The sequence below is a fragment of the Bos indicus genome, chromosome 8, assembly GCF_029378745.1.
Source record: "Bos indicus isolate NIAB-ARS_2022 breed Sahiwal x Tharparkar chromosome 8, NIAB-ARS_B.indTharparkar_mat_pri_1.0, whole genome shotgun sequence".
NCBI lineage: Eukaryota > Metazoa > Chordata > Mammalia > Artiodactyla > Bovidae > Bos > Bos indicus.
The window spans coordinates 54,122,984-54,143,828 of NC_091767.1; the positions used below are offsets into that span (position 1 = coordinate 54,122,984).

General features: G+C 44.0%; 1 protein-coding gene across 1 annotated transcript in view; it reads left to right on the forward strand.

Moving 5' to 3' along the window:
* The first annotated feature begins 9,071 nt into the window (after positions 1-9,071).
* Positions 9,072-20,845, forward strand: part of PSAT1 (phosphoserine aminotransferase 1) — a 28,320-nt gene continuing 16,546 nt past the window's right edge. The window contains exons 1-6 of the mRNA XM_019966103.2: positions 9,072-9,249; positions 13,168-13,228; positions 14,193-14,262; positions 16,779-16,984; positions 17,948-18,120; positions 19,654-19,823. Coding sequence (XP_019821662.2) covers positions 9,190-9,249; positions 13,168-13,228; positions 14,193-14,262; positions 16,779-16,984; positions 17,948-18,120; positions 19,654-19,823 — 740 coding nt within the window. The 5' untranslated portion in view covers positions 9,072-9,189. The remainder of the gene's footprint in view (positions 9,250-13,167; positions 13,229-14,192; positions 14,263-16,778; positions 16,985-17,947; positions 18,121-19,653; positions 19,824-20,845) is intronic.

Sequence of the window (20,845 nt, forward strand, 5' to 3'; positions counted from 1 at the left end):
CTTCTGCTTCTGTTAGGTCCATATTATTTTTGTCCTTTATTGTGCCCATCTTTGCATGAAAGGTTCCCTTGGTATCTCTAATTTTCTTGAAGAGATCTCTAGTTTTTCCTACTCTATTGTTTTCCTCTATTTCTTTGCACTGATCACTGTGGAAGGCTTTCTTGTCTCTCCTTACTATTCTTTGGAACTCTGCATTCAAATGGGTCTATCTTTCCATTTCTTCTTTGCTTTTCGCTTCTCTTCTATTCACAGCTATTTGTAAGGCCTCCTCAGACAGCCATTTTGCTTTTTTGCATTTCTTTTTCTTGGGGATGGTCTTGATCCCTGTTTCCTGGACAATGTCATGAACTTCCATCCATAGTTCTTCAGGCACTGTCTATCAGATCTAATCCCTTGAGTCTATTTCTCACTTCCACTGTATAATCTTAAGGGATTTGATTTAGGTCATACCTGAATGGTCTAGTGGTTTTCCCCACTTTATTCAATTTAATTCTGAATTTGGCAATACGAAGTTCATAATCTGAGCCACAGTCAGCTCCTGGTGTTGTTTTTCCTGACTGTATAGAGCTTCTCCATCTTTGGCTGCAAAGAATATAATCAGTCTGATTTTGGTATTGACGATCTGGGGATGTCCATGTGTAGAGTCTTCTCTTGTGTTGTTGGAGGAGGGTGTTTGCTATGACCAGTGCATTGTCTTGGCAAAACTGTATTAGCCTTTTCCCTGCTTCATTCTGTACTCCAAGGCCAAATTTGCCTGGTGCTCCAGGAGAAGGCAATGGCACCCCACTCCAGTACTCTTGCCTGGAAAATCCCATGGATGGAGGAGCCTGGAAGGCTGCAGCCCATGGGGTCGCTGAGGGTTGGACATGACTGAGTGACTTCACTTTAACTTTTCACTTTCATGCATTGGAGAAGAAAATGGCAACCCACTCCAGTGTTCTTGCCTGGAGAATCCCAGGGATGGGGGAGCCTGGTGGGCTGCTGTCTATGGGGTCGCACAGAGTTGGACACGACTGAAGTGACTTAGCAGCAGCAGCAGCCAGGTGTTTCTTGACTTCCTATTTTTGCACTCCAGTCCCCTATAATGAAAAGGACTTTTTTTTTTTTTTTTGGAGTGTTAGTTCTAGAAGGTCTTGTAGATCTTCATAGAACTGTTGAACTTCAGCTTCTTCAGCATTACTGGTCGGGGCATAGACTTGGATTAGTGTGATATTGAATGGTTTGCCTTGGAAATGAATAGAGATCATTCTGTCATTTTTGAGATTGCATCCAAGTACTGCATTTTGGACTCTCTTGTTGACTATGATGGCTACTGCATTTCTTCTAAGGGATTCTTGCCCACAGTAGTAGACATAATGGTCATCTGAGTTAAATTCACCCATTCCAGTCCATTTTAGTTTTCTGATTCCTAAAAGATCAACGTTCACTGTTGGGGGCTTCCCTGGTGGCTTTGCTGGTAAAGAATCTGCCTGCAATGCAGGAGACCTGGGTTCAATCCCTGGTTTGGGAAGATCCCCTGGAGAAGGGAAAGGCTACCCAGTCCATGATTCTGGCCTGGAGAATTCCATGGACTATACAGTCCATGTGGTCTCAAAGAGTCAGACACAACTGAGTGACTTTTACAGTGAAGAGTGTCAACAAATGTATCAGCAACAGCCATTTTTAAAAAAACACACACAGTTTTTCCAAATTGGATGGATGTTCCTGCTCTTTGGAGAATGGATTCAAGGGGCCAAAGTGAATGCAGGGAAACCAGGTCCAGTAATTGAGAAAAATCCATGGGAGCTTGGACAGGCAGGTGATAGAGAGAAGCAGATGGACCGGAGAAAAGTCTGGAGGTAGAGCAGATTTGCTAAGAGAGTGAATAAGGCAATGAGGGAAGATAAAACCTCCTTTGATACCTTGTGGAATGAGACTTAGTTTGGAGTATGAGAAAAAGGGGGAAGGCAGGAAGACCCAAGTCCTGCACTGGCTTCCCCTGCTGCCGCCCCCAGATATCCCTGGCTTTGCTGTATCGCCTTTCTTTGTATTTGCTCTGCCTCCAGAAAGAAAAGGAAAGAACAAAACTACATTCAGATTATAAAAGTACAGAAGTCATTCTAAAACTGAGATGATGGTTTCTATAATAGAGAAATATAGATTTTGAACAGATGAGTAAACAAGTGTTCTGTGGCCTGTTTTCACATTCCATGTGGGACCCTGAAATGAATGAGATATCCCAGGTGAAAAGTGGGGCTTCTCAGGTGGCACTAGTGGTAAAGAACCCACTTGCCAAGGCAAGAGATGTAAAAGACACAGCTCAATCCCTGGATCTGGAAGATCCCCTGGAGGAGGGCAGGGCAATGCACTCCAGTATTCTTGCCTCGAGAATCCCATGGATAGAGAAGCCTTGTGGGCTACAGTCCTTGGGGTCGCAAAGAGTCATGCATGACTGAAGTGACTTAGCATGCATGCAGGTGGATAGTGCTGATCCAAAAGATGCATGTATACATGACTAGGTCCAGCACGCTGGGTGTGATGAATAGTCTGTTTACAAGCTAGAGAGGTGGTGCCAGAAATGTTGTTCTTTTCCTTTTTTTTAAAAAAAAGGCAGTGAAATACATACATTTTCAGGTTAAAAAAACTTGATGCTTTTTCTATATCATAATCATTTTAGGGTGTCAGGAGATATAAGCAGTATTGTGTTTCCTGTGTTATGTTGCCCACTTCCCCTAAAATGACCCCCTTAGATATTTTATTTGTATGAAGTTTGCAGTGGAATGCTCTCTATATCGATTATTTGAAAATGAAGCAAAAGGGGGGAACTGAGGGATAAATAGGCAGAGCACAGAGGATTTTTAGGCAGTGAAACTTCTCTGTATGATACTATAACAATGGATACGTGTTACTGTAGCCTTGTCCAAACCTACAGAATGTACAATACCAAGAGTGAGCCCTAATGCAAAATGTGGACTTTTGGTGATAATGATGTGTCAATGGAGGTTCATCCGTTATAACAAATGGACCACTCTGGCGGGGGATGTTGATAATCAGAGAGGCTATGCATGTGTAGGGATGGGAAGTAGTTGGGAAATCTCTGGACCTTCCTCTCAATTTTTCCTTGAACCTCAAACTGTTCTAAATAATAAAATCTATTAAATAAAAACAGAGAGAAAAAAAAGGATGAACTGAGAAGACATTGTACTAAGTGGTATAAGCTGGTCACAAAAGGCAAATTTTATATCTTCCACTTACAAGAGATACGTTTGTTACTGAACCAAATTTGGGTTCATTTGATACCAACCCCAGGGTTCTTGGTCTTCCCAAATGAATAGAAATTGGCTAGAGGCCAGAAAGCTCAACATTCAGAAAACTAAGATCATGGCATCTGGTCCCATCACTTCATGGGAAATAGATGGGGAAACAGTGGAAACAGTGTCAGACTTTATTTTTTGGGGCTCCAAAATCACTGCCGATGGTGACTGCAGCCATGAAATTAAAAGACACTTACTCCTTGTAAAGAAAGTTAGGACCAACCTAGATAGCATATTCAAAAGCAGAGACATTGCTTTGCCAACAAAAGTCCGTCTAGTCAAGGCTATGGTTTTTCCAGTGGTCATGTATGGATGTGAGAGTTGGACTGTGAAGAAAGCTGAGCGCCAAAGAATTGATGCTTTTGAACTGTGGTGCTGGAGAAGACTCTTGAGAGTCCTTTGGACTGCAAGGAGATCCAACCAGTCCATTCTGAAGGAGATCAGTCCTGGGTGTATTTTGGAAGGACTGATGCTAAAGCTGAAACTCCAATACTTTGGCCACCTCATGTGAAGAGTTGACTTATCGGAAAAGACTCTGATGATGGGAGGGATTGGGGACAGGAGGAGAAGGGGACGACAGAGGATGAGATGGCTGGATGGCATCACTGACTCGATGGACGTGAGTCTGGGTGAACTCTGGGATGGACAGGTGATGGACAGGGAGGCCTGGCGTGCTGCGATTCATGGGGTCGCAGAGTCGGACAGGACTGAGTGACTGAACTGAACTGAGAGGCCAGAAAAGAAATTCGGGTAAGGCTTTTCTGGGGCTCCTGCACTGCTTGCTGCAGGAGGGAGCTAAAACAAGTGACAAGTTCCCTTGCACACTCCTGGGGGTGGGGCTCAGGTAGTGGGAAGGAGCTCATTCCTCATATGGGATTAGGGTGGGAGTGTGTCCAGGGGCTGGGCTAGAGGGACGGGTGGTTTAGGTGGTTTGCCCATCCCTTTGTGGTGTTGAGTGCAAAGGGCATGTATAGTACCCTGCTTTCACTTCCAGCACCCAGTTTTTGCTTCTGGCTCTTCAGAAATTGCAGTTGGGCTTTTTGTTTTTTTTTTCTTCTTTGTATCTTTTGGTCCAGAACTTGCCTCAACTGCACATACACACAGTTATTTTTAGTCCCATATAGTTTCTTTGTACTTTGTTGCTGGAGGAGAGGTTTGTCCAGGTGCAAGCATTGCAGCACTGCAGCAAAGGGTCCCAGGTCCCAGCTTATCTCACACTCACCTGACAAGCAGCAAAACTGATTTACTGATACCAATCTGTGGTGAAGGAAAGTATAATATTAATTGGAAAGGGTCAAGCAAGGATAATGGGCAGCTAATGCTCAAGCCCTGAACTTCTGGATGGCTTTCAAGCAAGAGGTTTTAAAGACAACATTAGGGGTGAGCGTTAGAGGTGATTGGCTTGATTGACTGACTAAGAGGTGACAGGATGAAGTTTCGAAATCTCAGTCATCTACTTTCTGAGTCCAACCAGTCTGGGGTCTATGTGCTGGTGGTCAGCATGCAGTTAACTTCTACCTGGTGGGGGTTCTAATATCTCCAAAACAATTCAAAGATATGACTCAGAATATTATCTATAGTCCTTGAGGAGGAACTAAAGGTCCTTGACTCTGTTTTATGGACAAACTATTAAGATTTTGTCTTGCCTTCTTTTGTTTTTGCATTTTCTTTGTTTTGCAAAGAGCATTGAACTTTGGAACTCAGGGAAGGTCTAGAGGGCTAAAGCTTTCCTACAGACAAGAGGCAGTGGACTCAGGGACCTGTTTCAGGGAAGGCCCCTTAGGGTCCTGTTCCATTTCACTTACAACAGTCAAATTTAGAGACAGAAAGTTGAATGGTGGTTTACAGGAGCTAGGTGAGGGGGAACAGGGACACTGTTTAATGGGTACAGACAGAGTTTCAGTTTGGGAAGGTGAAAAAGTTCTGGAGATGGATGGTGGTGATGATTTCACAGCCATGTGAAAGTATTAATGCCACTGAATTGTACATTTAAAAATGTTAAAATGGTACATTTCATGTTATGTGTATTTTATCACAATAAAAAAATGAAGCAAAATAGGGTGAGGACATAAACTGAGGTAATAAAGTGAGTAGGATGGATATCTTTTCCTACCAGTTGGGGTCAGAATGGAGAGTGTAATAGGATTGTGACATTTCTTTTTGCTATACAAACTCTGATGAATCCCTCTCCCTGTCCTCCATTTTCTCTGGAAATGATGAGTGAAAAGGAAAAAGATCTTCATCTCCAGTTAGAAAAAGAGTAATAGAAGTAACTTCACTCATTCCAAACAAACAGGTTTCTTTCTTCCTCAGAGTTGCCTTCTCTTCTCTTCCTGCTGCTGCTGCTAAGTCACTTCAGTCGTGTCCGACTCTGTGTGACCCCATAGACGCAGCCCACCAGGCTCCCCCGTCCCTGGGATTCTCCAGGCAAGAACACTGGAGTGGGTTGCCATTTCTTTCTCCAATGCATGAAAGTGAAAAGTGAAAGTGAAGTCAAACACTGATCTGATTGGAAATGGCAGCAAAGCTCACCATTCATTCATATTAAGGGCTCAATAAAAATATCTATGAAAATTGATATTTACAAAGTATGCATTTCATGAGAATCTACCAAGAGGGGAGCAAAGTGAAAATGAAAAGTGTTAGCAGCTCAGTCGTGTCTGACTCTTTGAGACCCCATTAACTGTAGCCCCGCCATGTTCCTCTGCCCATGGGATTCTCCAGACAAGAATACTGGAGTGGGTTACCATTCTCGTCTCCAGGGGATCTTCCCGACACAGGGACTGGGTCTCTTGCAATGCAGGAGATTTTTTGCCATCTGAGTCACCAGGAAAGCCCTAGAGGGGAAAGGCCCTCATGAAATACAGGGGTTCCCTGAGCTATCTTTATACATCTGCACTGCAAAATAGGCAAGAATGACAGAATAATATTTTAAGGTTATATTTTCCCCAGTGTCTTCCCTTCTCCAAATAGAAACAAAGATGCTCTTTGTTGAATAAGGGGAAATACATGACAGAATACTATAAATAGTCCCTAGAAGGAGAGCTGGTGATCAGCAGGCTGCATCAGGCTTCTGAGAAGCTAAGTTTGATGCCTCACAATATTGATCTGCATATTACTGTCTGAAATTTGTAAACATTTAAGAGTTAGGAAATGTCACACAAAAATCTGAGTTTTTGGTTTCTCTTTAAGTATGGGAAGATAGCTTGAACAATCTTGTTTGTTCACTTGGTGACAACAAGCTGGATCTCTGAGCTGCAGCTGTTGCATTTAGATGGTGTATAAGTTAGGATAACATAGCCCTTCAGATTTCAGTGGCATAACCTAAGAGAAGCTTATTTCTCATGTGTAACAAGCCCAGATCAGGTAGTTCAGAAGCTGGGGCTCCTTCCTTTCTGTCTCCACCATCCCCTAGGACTTTAGAGTCTTCAATTTCAGCCTGCAGAACAGGAAAAAGGAAGTGGAGGAGCATACCATTTATCAACCACCTTGGTCCGAAAGTGGTATCCTCTGTTCCCTTCCATTGGTGGGTCCCAGCCACATGACCTGCCTTGATGCAAAGGGAGCTGGGAAATATGGAGCCTGACAAAGGCTCTACTCTATGGAAGGGGAAGCATACATGTGGGGTGGGTTGGTGCAACTCTGCCATAAATGGGTGTGTGCATTTCAATTTACCACAGTCTCACCACCGTCTTTTTATACCTAAGTGGCCCTGGCTGAAGGTGTTTGTAGACAGAATGTTTGAGGATGAAGCATAGAAAGAGATAGATTATTTCTAGAGTGAAAAAGAGACTTCCTTGGGTTGGGAGAGAGACAGAGACCCAAGAAAGAGACAGAGGTCAGCAGGTCCCTGAGTAAAGGGTCTGTGTGCCTTATCCATGATGTCATCTAGGACACTACAAGCCTCTCAGAGGAATAACTGCATGGCATGTTGTGGTAGACAGGATGGCAGCCACACTTGTGTGTGTATGCTCAGTCTCTCAGTCTTGTCCGACTCTTTGTGACCCCATGGACTGTAGCCCAAAAGGTTTCTCTGTCCATGGAATTTTCCAGGCAAGAATACTGGAGCATGCTGCCATTTCCTACTCCAGGGGATCTTCTGGACCCAGGGATCGAACCCATGTCTCTTGTGTCTCCTGCATTGGCATGCAGTTTTTACCACTGTACTACTTGGGAAGCCTGGATAGCCACCCTTTCTCCACCCAAACGAGTCATAAAAGTGGTAGACAGCTATTGAAGTAGCATATAGACTTCAACAGTGGCAACAACTCAGCTAGATTTTCTGGGGAAGGAGGACCAAATGGACGAGTGCTTTCCTCTCTACTCCATGCCACGGAACTGTGTAACTCCCTGGGATGAGCTCCCCCACTCCCATAGTAGATTAGCTGCTTGGGGTCTACAACTAAGTCATTACATGCGATAACGGATACGTGACAATTCTTGCACACTTGAGTTTATGGATAGACATTCATACCCTCTATTCAATTTTGCAATTTTCTAAATGAATGTGCAGAGGAAGGCAGTGAACCTTGTTCATTTCAGCTTTTTCTGGAAACTTTGCCCTCCACCACCCAAAGCTAAAGCAGGACCTCCTATTCTAGCTCAATCCCTCCCACATACCACACTAAAGCAAACAAAAGTCCTAACCTTGTCAGTTTACAAACCTTTTCAAACTAGCGTGGTTGACACTGGCTGGTGTGATGGCGGAAAGCCCCAGAAAAGGCATTCTGTGTATTCCTGGTGTATCACTTTTGCTCAAAGATTTGGGAAACTATTTTAATAAGAAACTGGGTTAAATTAGAGAGTAGAAGGAAAAATTCACATTTTAAACAAATGATGAAATTCCAGACTTCGAAGGAACTTTTTTCTTGCAGGAAGGGGGCCTCCCTATTTCAGAGTCCCATGTGGGTCTTCACTGGAGTTCTTCTGAGAAGAACACTTATGTGGAAAAGTTTCAGCTGTGCTGGCCCTGTGCCTGGCCCTGGCTTGGGCTGACGCTCCCCAGAGGTATCGCTTTCTTGTTAATATCTCCTCACGTTTCTAAACTCACAGTTTGTCAGCGCCTGCGAAACCCGAGAGGTAATGCCAGGTTCCAGCTCGCTCTTTTCACAAGGGGAAACGGAGAATCAGCAACTTAAAAGGACTTGCCTGGGAAGCAGCTAGACTTCCCAGGTCAAAGCTCCTCTCAGCGTCCTTGGCAACACACGTCTCTTAATCCTGCTTTAAGCCTTGGCGCCTTGATGTTTTGCAGAGAACCTCATCTCCCACCCACCCACCCCCAGCCCATTTCACCCTGCAGTTCCATCCTTGGGGGCTCTGCCTCTCCCCTGTAGTATCTGGCGCCCATGGCGGGGGTGCTTAGGAAAGTTTAATGAGTTAATGACTGCTGACTCAAACAAATGCATCACAGTCCAGTCTACGGTCTGGTGAAGATGTAGTTGGATGGGGGTGAGGAATGATTTACTCCGCATCTCCCCATGCAGCCCACGGAGTCTGAGGTCAGGGTTGGAGGACTGGAACCGGCCTCAAGGGTGCAGAAGTGCCAACGCATGTTGGCAAGGGCAACCGCTTCTAGCCGCCCACGGTTGTCGGGCGGGCAAGCAGCCGAGCCGACAGGCTGGTGCAATCTCCCGCGTGCCTTGCATTGATCAAAAAGGGTTGAAACAGAAAACGCGAGGTGGAGCAACTGCTCATGAGCCGTGACTGCGAAGCACGACCAATGGGGGATGAGAGTCCCATTGCGCAAACCAATCAGCGCAGGGCCAGCGATAGTGCAGGCCGCTACTGGCGCCTCTCGGAACTGAAAGAGAGCGGAAAGTCTTCGCCAGACGCAAACTTGCGCTGCTCAATCGATAGGTCCTCTCCGGCTGACTCCTGCCGTCCCTGCAGCAGCACCATGGACTCCCTGATGCCGGTGGTCAACTTCGGACCCGGGCCTGCCAAGCTGCCGCGCTCCGTAAGTCCCAGGGAGCGCGCGCTAGGACGGCGCTCCAGGCGGGAGCAGGCGCGTTGGTGGCTGTGCATCCCTGCGTGGAGGGCTCGGATCCCCTCTACCCTCCCCGAGTCCCCTAAATACTCTGCATGAGTGTGCACGCCCAGTTCAGGATATGTCGCGGGTGGGCCTTTGGAAGAATACTTTGGAGAAGGAAACTTGAAGTTTGCTTGCTCAGCTGCCCCTGGCGCCGGCTACTGGTGCGCCGCGTTCTGAGTTCGGCCCGCCGGGGACGTGCTGGCTCGCTGCTCAACACACCTGCAAACTCAGGCGCTGTGCCTTCAACCGGGTCGGACTAGGGGTGCGGCGGGAAAGAAAAAGTCTCAACTGTGCATTCGCCTTGCCCAGCAGTGCTGCGAGCCAGGCAGTGTTGAGTGGATGTGTGAATGGACATGGTGAATGAGTGGTGAATAGGGATCGTGTTAATTGGAGCGAAGTGTAAACTAGAGGCCCGTGCAAAACCCCTCAGGAGCAGTGTTGGCTTCAGCTAGCACTTGGAAACGTTGCTTTTCAAAAAATGTAAGTTTGAAAGACTTCAGTACAGCCCAGGCTTTCCCGCTTTGCTTCTCAGAGACTCCACCCGTCCCTAAACCTATTTTTCTCTGCTCTGTTTCATGCATAGATTTCTCCTCCCTGTACTGGCGTGTACCCTAAAGGCATTCTAATATTCAAGCTGTGGTAGGCACTGGGCAGCTAGCCCAGTTCGCTTCATTTTGTTCTGGAGCAAATGAATGACTGAATTCTCCCCCGGGCCATTACCAGACCTTTCAAGTGCAAGTGTAACTCATTCCCTGCCTTCCAGCCCCCAGCCGGGTTCCAGCTCCTTCCCTAACCTTCAATACCCACTCCCCCCACCCCCATTCTCCTCCCCACCCCACCAGCTGTGAAGGAGGCCTAGTCTCTAATGTGCCTTGGACGCGTTGACCAGCTGCCCCTGCTGTTACATTTTGCGTTTTCTAACCGGGATAACTCTGATAATACCTTGTAGCAACATGAGACATAGCCAAGTGCTTTTCAATTATCTATTGTTAAACAGAGTGGAAATATCCCTGGGCCAGAGCCTTCTCTGTGTTGTCCTAAGAGGAGAGAATTTTTATAATTGTAGACGGTAAAGAACATTTTGCTTTTCTCAGTGCTCATAGTAGCTGAGAGTACAGGGCTTACTTTTTTCTTAGTTATTGCAGTCTGTGATAGGTGAGATTTCCTGTCACAAATATGCAAAAGTTTCTGCTACCCTCACTGGTTTTCACCCTTCGTGTTTTGGAGTCTTTTGCATATTTGTTTCCTGTGTAATTTGTTCTGCATTTATTATAAAGATAATTGTTATTAATACAATTACTTATTATTTATCTTCCTGGAGGATTTATGCCTTCATATGTGCTCTCTAACCTGTGAGGGGGCAGCTGTTTCTATTTTTGTGTTTTCTTGAGTTAGTTGAATTATAAAGATTAGAGAAGTTTTGCAAACTTTTTTTGGCTGAACCATAATGAAAAATATATTTCACGAAGTGAGCAAGTACCTGCACATAATCAAAACAAAAAGTTTATGAAGTATTTAGCCTGATGACTACAACATACACAATTTTATATTATATTCTTCTTTGGTCTATTCTAGTTCATTAAAAAAAATATTGGTTGTGATCCACAAAATTATTGCATTCTTCAGTTTGAAAAAAATAAACTTCACTTGATTAGAGGGGTATGCTTTTTGGGTAGAAGTCTTTAAAGCTTTTTATAATGATTTTGGTTATAAACCTTTATAGATGTTCTTTTCAGAGAATACTATAAGAGAATTCTATAAGAGGAAGGGAGTCTGAAAAGAAGTTCAGGGATGACTCTATCACAGATGTTTGTTTATACTAAAGAAAAGGATTCACTATAAGTTTGTTTGATCAGCCAGTGCTAATGTGTCCAACAAAAACGATGACAAATTCTTAAGCCTCCTTTTTTTTTTGTATAATTCTTTCTTTATTGCTGAAATGTTTTTTCATACAAAGTTGCGATCTAGTTTAGGTTATGTTATATGAGATCTTTAGCTGGTATTTTTTAAGGCAACCTCCTTCGATGGCAAGATGCTTCTACAAAGTGTTTGTCTCACCTATTTTGTATACATTTTTAGAGCTTTTCTTTCTGATATTTTTACTTTATGGCAGTTCACTCATACTCAAAGATAGAGAGGGAATAATATAATGAAATTTATAGACCCAGCCAAGATTTAACAACTAAGGACACTTTGCTAATCTTGTTTCAGCACTCCCTCCCCTATACTCTCTTTCTCCCCTTCTGCTTCTAGGTAAATTTTAAGCTAGTTCCAAATATTATGTCATTTCACTCCTGTAAACGCTGCAGCATGCATCTCTGATAAGGGCTTTCTATTCTTCTTACTGAAATGTGTATGAAATATGTAGACGAAATAAGTACATATATGTGTGCGTGTGTGCATGCTAAGTTGCTTCAGTCGTGTCCAACTCTTTGAGACTCCATGGACTGTAACCTGCCAGGTTCCTCTGTCCATGGAATTCTCCAGGCCAGAATACTGGAGTGGGTTGCCATTTCATTCTCCAGCAAATGTTCCCCAACCCAGGGATTGAACCTGGATCTCCTGCATTGCAGGCAGATTCTTTACCATCTGAGTCACCAGGGAGGCCCGTATTAAAGTGTGTGTGTGTGTGTATACATACATATATAAATGAAATAGGTGTTTTTCTTTTCAGTGTGTAGTAATTTGCCTTTTACTTGCCTTTGGGAAAAATAACAATGAGGCACCTCTCTAGCAAGTGAGCTGTGTATTTGGGGGCAGTGGGTGGAGAATGAGCTTTGCCCTTCCCCCCCTTTCCTGGCACTGAACAATTGGCCATAAGATGGGTCCCACCTATCCAGTTGCTCTTGTGAGGAAGAATGTGCTTATGGGATTGCAGTGATCTTACAAGATAGGTCAAAGGGCTGGATAGGGACATGCAGTTAAGTTCTTTTGTCGACTCAGCTGAGATTCTTCACCTACACACTGGGGATGAGACTATCACCTTCAGCGCTGTTGTTGAGGGGGCGATCAGTACCCCCATGGGTGTACGTGTGTGTGCTAAGTCATTTGAGTTGTGCCTGACTCTCTGCAGCCCTATGGACTGTAGCCTGCCAGGTTCCTCTGTCCATAGGATTCTCCAGGCAAGAATACTGGATTGGGTCTCCTCCTCCAGGGGATCTTCCCAACCCAGGGATTGAACCCATGCTTCTTGCATCTCCTGCCTTGGCAGGCTGGTTCTTTACTACCAGCGCCACCTGGGAAGCATCCCAGCCTTGTCTTAATTCACAGCAAGTGCTTCCTACTTCCTGCCCAACCCACCCATTCCAGTGGACCAAAAAGATGGAAAATTGAGTTATCAGTTTAATTTGGACATAAATTATTTTTTGTTGTCCTCTATACCCAGACATTTTTGTGCTTTTGCTTTCAGAGAATGGCAAATGCAGTTGTGAGAGTCGCAAATGCAATTGTGAAGGGGACATTTTCTAGGGAATCAGATTTTTCCCAAAGTTATTCTTTAACTGATATTGACAGGTAAAGAATTGTTATTAGAAAACTTCCTACTTGATTTTTATTTTACTTTCAAGTGAGATTTTATCTCTAAATTTGTGCCTTTGGAAAAACTGTATCTTAGAATTGGTCATATTGCATAGTTTCATACTCAACTTGAATGTAAGTTGCATCATCGGGGTTCGGTGGGAACAGGCAGAGAGAGGGGATTGGCTGTGGCAGGGACAGATGCTTCCTCACAGACCCAGCGGGTGGAGCTTCTCCTTGCCCCTCCTCTTTTGCAGTTTGTGTGTCCAGAGAGAGTTGTGCATAGCATACTGAAATCATCTTATTTTCTTTTATTTTTTTTCCTAGGTGTTGCTAGAGATGCAAAAAGAATTATTAGACTACAAAGGAATTGGGATTAGTGTTCTTGGTAAGATTTACTTTTGGATGTTGTGAATGTCCAGGATTTAAAGGGAACTAACTAAAATGCATCATCAAGCCTAAAATTTCTACTGGGTCTTCCCATAGGCATTTGTAGATGTATTTTTAAATTTTAATAACTTCTGTGGCATGTTTGATCAAAGCAATTTTGAAATCAACATAAATGCTGGTGAGGGGTTTATACATCTCAGCTTACAATTTCATAATCGGTTTTTGCTATACATAGGATCTGAGATCAAAAGATCCTATGTATTTGCATAATAGTGCCCAAACATTTATAATATTGTTTCACATTCTTTTTAGTTTTTGCTGTTCTTAGACATGAACTCATTGAATGTATAGAAGTATACAAGCCTTTTGGGGAAGATCTTGCATGTTAATAATTCCATTGTTTCTCTCCCCTCTGTTATTAGGAAAGATGACTTTTGAGTTCTAAAATGTACGTTTTAAAACCTTTAATTTTCTTTTTCTTTTTTGGTAGTTCCAGAGGCTACAGAGTATTAAAGAGATCGTAGGGTTAACTTTGTGTGCTATTGCTATTGAATTTTGTTCCTTAATTTGAATTAAGTGACATGTGCTTAAATTTCTGTGAAGGGACAGCACAGTATGGCATTTTGTGCTGTTGTCCTAAAGGGCAGCCTTTGCAAACAATTCTTGTTTGTGAGAAAGTGATGAGAAATCAGAGATTGAAGAATAAATTAGCAAATGGCTCAGTCAGTGACTATCGCCACTTGAAAAAAAATCATTCTGCTGTGACAATAAAGTTAAAATGTTTGCAGTTTGAAAATCAGTTTGGATTTTCTCTTAAAATGTGTGGTCCATCATTTGTATGCAATATAACTGACATTTCACTTTATTATTTTACTTGCAAATTTTGTAGTTACATCTTCAATAACTTTTGTTCCTTTGGTTTTGAACTGGAATATTTTTCTTGTTTATTTTTCCTTCCACAGAAATGAGCCACAGGTCATCAGATTTCGCTAAGATTATCAATAAGACAGAGACCCTTGTACGGGAATTGTTGTAAGTATAAAATTTTAAAGACAAAGTTGTGTTATTCTTGTTTGGTAATCCATATATGTAGGTGTATGTTGCATTACTACATTCTGCTATGTGTTCAGAATATTTCATTCTTAAAAGTCATCTTTTTAAGATTCTTTTAAAAGATCTTTTTAAAGATTCTCCCAGATTCACTAGATCAGTACATAATGCTTTTAATGTGATCCTCATCCTGCATTTGTGTGTTTATTTTTATTTTATGTGGTTTTTCCAAAGATTTGAAATCATTATATCTGGGATTTTTCAGCACTGTGGAAGTTAAATTGGATTAGAAGGGATTTAAATGACAAGTGGTCAGCATAATTAATTGTAATTTAGTTCACTGGCTTTTAAATTATGGGCCTCATACAATCTGTCAGAATCACCTCTTAGGAGAGATGTAAAAAAAATTCAAGTGCTGGGCCCCACCCAGACTTGTCAAATCACAGCCTGTTTAGAAACTTCATTCTTAACAGGCTCTTTGGGCAATTTTAAGGGTTATGAACTCTGGGAACTGTTCCTCAAATGAACTCTCTTAGTTATCTGCACTGCTTTTCTTACCTAGAGGAAACTATATTCTTAAATAGATTGCTGCTTTAAGCTACAGTTTTATGCATTACATACTCACATAGACATACAAATATGGTCACCTTAGAAACACAATACTTATTTGTTTTCTGCTCATAACACTGGTGCATGTTCATGGTGGGAAGCTTAGGGAAAAAAACTCACAAATTTAACTGGAATTGTCCATAACCCTACCAGTCAAGAATAATCATTGTTAAAGTTTTAGGGTTCATCCTTGCATTATTTCATTAACAAAATTGGGTTTGTACTAATTGTGTAATAACTTGCTCTTTAAATTGCCTTAATAAAATGCCTGAGATGGGGCTGACTTAGTGACATTTTCTGAGGAGCGTTAGAAGCCACCACAATGTGCAGGTCAGAGGCGCTCATCATCTGTTTGGCAGCACGTGGGGCTGCCTGCTGGGTCCCCAGTATGTTCGTGGAGCGATCTTGTCCTTCATGAATGCTTGGAATGTGGCCCGAGAGGCGTGCCATTTGACCCGCAGGGCTGTGAGCCTCCCCAGCCTGGACTTCTGGCTCAGGGTATGGGCCGGTCCCTTTGGAGCCCTGTACCCAGACCTCTGGTGTCCTTCCATCCAGTTCTTGGCCTTGTTAACTGCATCTGAATAATATAAACCTGGAATCCTGCTTTGGGCTGCTGTCCTCCCAGCTGCCAAGAACCTGATAGTTAGCGCCTCCCAAGGCCTGTCGGCTCTGCTATTCTCTGGAGCCCTGGAGATAGGCAGCCATGGCTCAGAACCAGATACATGCACACCATACCACCTGCTGGTGAGCCCAAGACCCTCTCACATTGCCCAGCTCTTTGCTGCTTTCCTTAAGCCTCTTTTCTGGAGCTCTGTCGCCTGGCTGTTTGCCTTCTGCATAATCTGTTCCTAAGCTCTGACATTGCTCAAAAGCTCGGGTCCAGTTTCCATGGCCTGTGGCTATCCCAATCATCATCTTAATTTTCCATGCTGGAATCAAATCATTTCGCTCTTAATCTCAATATATATGGAGTAGGTGAAACATGCTTAGGTCTAAAGGGTTATGGAAGATCCTTCTCCACTGTTCACCTGATTCGTAGCATGGACCAGCACATATATACTTTTAGGACTTTTGGTTGCAAGTGAGAAACCCAACTCTTGGCTTAAGTAAATAGATAAATGTATTACTTCATAGGACAGAAAAGTGCAGGAGCTCACATGATGTAAAGAAGGTCTTTTCCTCTGTCTCCTGGATCTGCTTTTTTATGTGTTTGCTTTATCAGATGGCCCACCAGTGGTTGCAGATTTAGCTCCTATAAGTTCTTTCCCTCAATAGAAACAGCTTCTCTTTTCTAGAAGTTTGGATCCAAGATTTCAGAACCAAACCCCACTGACCGGTGTGGGTCACGTGCTCATCCCCTGGAGCTGGGATTGGGCACCCTTGAACCAGCTGGACTGAGAGTGGTATCCAATGCTTCCCTAAAGGAACAGCAGGGTGTTGCTAAGATTCTGTCAAAACAGTAACCATAGGCTTTCAACATGAAAAGTGAGTGAAGGTGTTAGTCACTCAGTCATGTCTGACTCTTTGCGACCCCATGCACTGTACCCTGCCAGGCTCCCCTTCCATGAAGTTCTCCAGGCAAGAATACTCGAGTGGGTAGCCATTCCCTTGTCCAGAGGATCTTCCCAACCCAGGGATCAAACCCAGGTCTCCTGCGTTGCGGGCAGATTCTTTACCGTCTGAGCCACCAGGGAAGCCCAGACTTTCACTGTGGGGCCCAGTAAATATCTGTGCAAGAAATTGAGTAGATAAATGACTGATTTGGGGAAGGCAGAGGTGGGGCTTTACCATTGTGCTTATGGTGTGTCCACCCCAGGGTGAAGTGCTGGAAGAGCATCACTCACTCTCAATCTTTGACCCTGTTTACTGTCACCTCTGCTTCTGCCCAGAGCCATTCCAGACAACTACAAAGTGATTTTTGTACAAGGAGGTGGGTGTGGTCAGTTCAGTGCTGTCCCCTTAAACCTGATTGGCCTGAAAGCAGGAAAATGTGCTGACTATGTGGTGACAGGATCCTGGTCAGCTAAGGCTGCAGAAGAAGCCAAGAAGTTCGGAACTGTGAATATCGTCCACCCCAAACTTGGGAGTTACACGAGTAAGTGCTGGTAGCTGAGCTGGTCTGTGAAATGCTGGCCAGTGGGTGATCCCTCCTTAGCTAGCAGGTTACCCCTGCCCTGGGCAATTCTTTCTTCCCCTGTTTGATACCATTTAGATTGGCTGCCTGTTCCTGTTAAGATTACTAACTGGCTGCTGCAGAAAGAGTGATCCTAGGCTGTTGTGTGCGTGCCTGCTCAGTGGCTTCAGTTGTGTCCGACTCTTTGCAACCCCATGGACTATAGCCCACCAGGCTCTCTGTCTATTGGATTCTTCTGGCAGGAATACTGGCATGGGTTGCCATTTGCCTCTCCACCTGGGCTGCTAACTTAGTTGCAAAACCCAGGGGCTGGGTTGGCTTTAGGTATGGCTTAATCAAGGGCCCCCCTACAGTGAGGGGACTTCTCCTGGTCCTGGCGTCTCCCTCTGTCTCCTTCACAGTCAGGAAGGCTGCCCCCTCATTTTTAGAAGATGGCTGCAGCTGCTTATTGCCTTATATTCTCCCAAGTTTCAATGCCTCTGCTCAAACATTCCCAGTAACAGTCTCATGTCTCCTGTGTCCCATTCCAAATCAGTCAAGTGCCTTGCCTGAACTGCATTCTCCCTTCAGGGCTGTGGGTTCTATTGGAATCACATGAGCTGAGAGTGAGGGAAACTGGCACCCAAAGGACACTGTCCGTAGACCTAGGATGTTGGAAGCTGGGTGACAAGGAAAAACCCAAATACCTACCACACCATTCTCAAAGATTATTTGCCCCCAGTAGAAGTCAAAGGAATGAGATGGAGCATCCTTTTAGGACACTGGTGGTGATTGTAATACTAGATGAATAGGATGCCTTTTACTTGTGAATGCTCTGGGATCAGTCTTCCCCTGCTAGGCGAGGGGTGTCGTACCTGGTGGACTCCCGTCTCCCTAAGGGAAGAGGGGAGGAACGTGGAGTCCCTAACTTGTCTCCTGTGATAGAAATTCCAGATCCGAGCACCTGGACCCTCAACCCGGATGCCTCCTATGTGTATTACTGCGCCAATGAGACTGTGCACGGAGTGGAGTTTGACTTTATCCCTGATGTCAAGGGAGCAGTGCTGGTCTGCGACATGTCCTCAAACTTCCTGTCCAGGCCAGTGGATGTTTCCAAGGTAAAGCCTGAAAGAGGCCTGGGTCAGGGGGAACCCAGTTTGGTTTTTCTAAGGACATTTTAACATATACTAGGACGGAGAAAGGCCGACCTTGGTTGTCAGAATATTTACATCCGGACATTCACAGCCCTTTGTTGACAGTTGCCTCACAGGATCCTACTTGATTCCTTGGGGAATTCACCTGCCTTTGAGGGTGGCTTTTAGAAATTTTTTTCATTGACACCTTGGGAATTTCTTGCTGTTGTCAAGGGAAGATATGCATTATCCAAACTTGGGGGGCTATGAAGGAGCCCTGCCTTACCTCGTTAGCCACCCCAGCATCAAGAGCATCCATAGGACATGAGATTCCCAGGTGGATCTCCAGGGTGGGCAATGGGAGAGGCACCCACCATTGCACAACATGGGGAGCACGGGTTAGGAGGGTGATATCTGTAAGGAAGTTAAACTAAGTGGTATTGTGCCTTTAAAAAAAATTCTGGTAAAATATACTTATTATAAAATTGACAGTTTTAACGATTTATAAGCATACCGTTCAGTGTCATTAAGTACATATACATGATTGTACAATCCTCATCACCATCCGTCTCCAGGACTTTTTCTTCCCACTGAAACTCTGTCCCCATTAAACAGTAACCCCAGTCCTTCCTCCCCCTAGTCACTGGCAACCACTATTCTCTATATAATTTTTTTAGTCTCTGTGAATTTGACTGGTCTAGATAACCTCACATCAGTGGAGTCATGTGATATTTGTCCTTTCATGTCTAGCTTGTTTTCACTGAGCATAATGTTCTCAGGGTTCACCCTGTGGTAGCATGTCAGAACTCCATTTCTTTTTAGGCCAAGTAATATTCTGTTGTGTGAGTATATACATTTTGTTTATAGCCTACTTTTTATTTTCACTTACCATACACTGGCAATTCTAAACAATGCCAATTGTAAAAATACCTCTTCCTGTTGGGCCAGGCTATCCCCCTCCTCCCATGTGGGATGCTACTGAATTTTCCTAAAGATTTCATGGGGAGACATGGAAGAAGGTTCTATATCTTACATGGAAATTGTCCCAAAGTACATTAAAACATCTCTTTTTCTGAATTTTTTTCTCCCTTGGGCAGCTTGTTTCATTTCTCAGTGTCTTCTGATTGTCCCTTTATACAAATATAAATAGATTAAAAAATTGGTTTCTTTAGGTCACCAAGGACAGCAGCCTTATTTTAAAGATGGGTTTGGAGGTAGAAAAGAGATGTAATAGAGTGAATAGGAATAGATACAAGGTCTTCACAGTGGTGGGCTTGGGCTGGCCTCTTCCTGGGGAGAAGGACCAGGCAGATTCATAATCTGCAGGCTCTAAACTCACAAGTATTGATTTGCTGTCCAGATAGAGATTCCTTTAGAAAAGGGAATTTGCTCTGAACAGGATTAAAATTGAGTTACTTCCTCATAAAAACTGTGTTTTAGAAAGAGATTGGGGAATTTGACATACATTTATGAAAGATGACCAAGTACGTTTAAAATAGCACGTTTTCTCTTTGGCAGTTTGGTGTGATTTTTGCTGGTGCCCAGAAGAATGTTGGCTCTGCAGGGGTCACGGTGGTGATCGTCCGAGATGACCTGCTGGGGTTTGCCCTCAAAGAGTGCCCCTCGGTCCTGGATTACAAAGTGCAGGCTGGAAATAACTCCCTGTACAACACACCTCCCTGTTTCAGGTAACTCCAGGGTCTGGCCTGGGGACCAGGGAAGGAGGGGGGTCTCAGCATTTCCCATCAATACTAGGTGACTTTCTGAAGCTGGACATGATTCTGTGAATTGGTAACCTAATCGCCCAGATGTCCTTCAGGATTCTCTGCCCAGCTCACCTCTTCCTCATCCTCCTCTGTGCACTGTCTGATCAGCTTTCCTTGCCTTTCTTTTTTGGGGTGTTTCTGTTTGGTCTTGGTAGCCTTGGTGGTTCACCGTTAGCCTAAAAGCTTTCTGCACATGAAGTGTCATGCCTGCATCTCAAACAAGCAGTGCAACTTTAGAGAAGAACTTTCAAAGGCTGGGCTACCTGCCTTTTTCATTCCCTAGCTGGGCCTGCTTGAAGCCCACTGCTTGGCATTGGACACACTGGCTGGAACAAACACTTCTCTGTTTTTCACCCAGTCTGCAGGGGACCTGTTAGCCTGGCTTCCTGTTAATCCGAGTCAGAGTCTGCATTATAGCACTTTTGGGGAAAGTAAGGCTATTCCACCTTATGGTCTTTTAACTCTCAGACTCAGGCAGTTGGTGAAAATCTTTGTGACACCTAAAATTTAGCCAGATAAATTTTATTACTAGCAATCTGTGTGAGTTTAGGCAAGTTGCTTAATCTATCTGTGCATCTGGTGTCTCCAAGAGTAATTAGTTGCTGATAAAGATTGGATGATTAAAATATGTGTCTAAAATGTGCTTGGGGGCTTCCCTTGTAGCTCTCAGTAAAGTATCTGCCTGCAATGCAGAAGACCTGGGTTCAATCCCTGGGTCGGGAAGATCCCCTGGAGAAGGACATGGCAACCCATTCCAGCATTCTTGCCTGGAGAATCCCATGGACAGAGGAGCCTGTAGTGTCTAAACCTCTACCACCAAACTGTGCTTAGTGAATGCCTGGCTCTCAGTGGCTTATAAATGTTAGTGCTGTATTATTATTTACCAGCAGGGATAAGAGCCAGAGTTTATAGACTATCTTATCTTTCCAGGGCATCTGTGATGT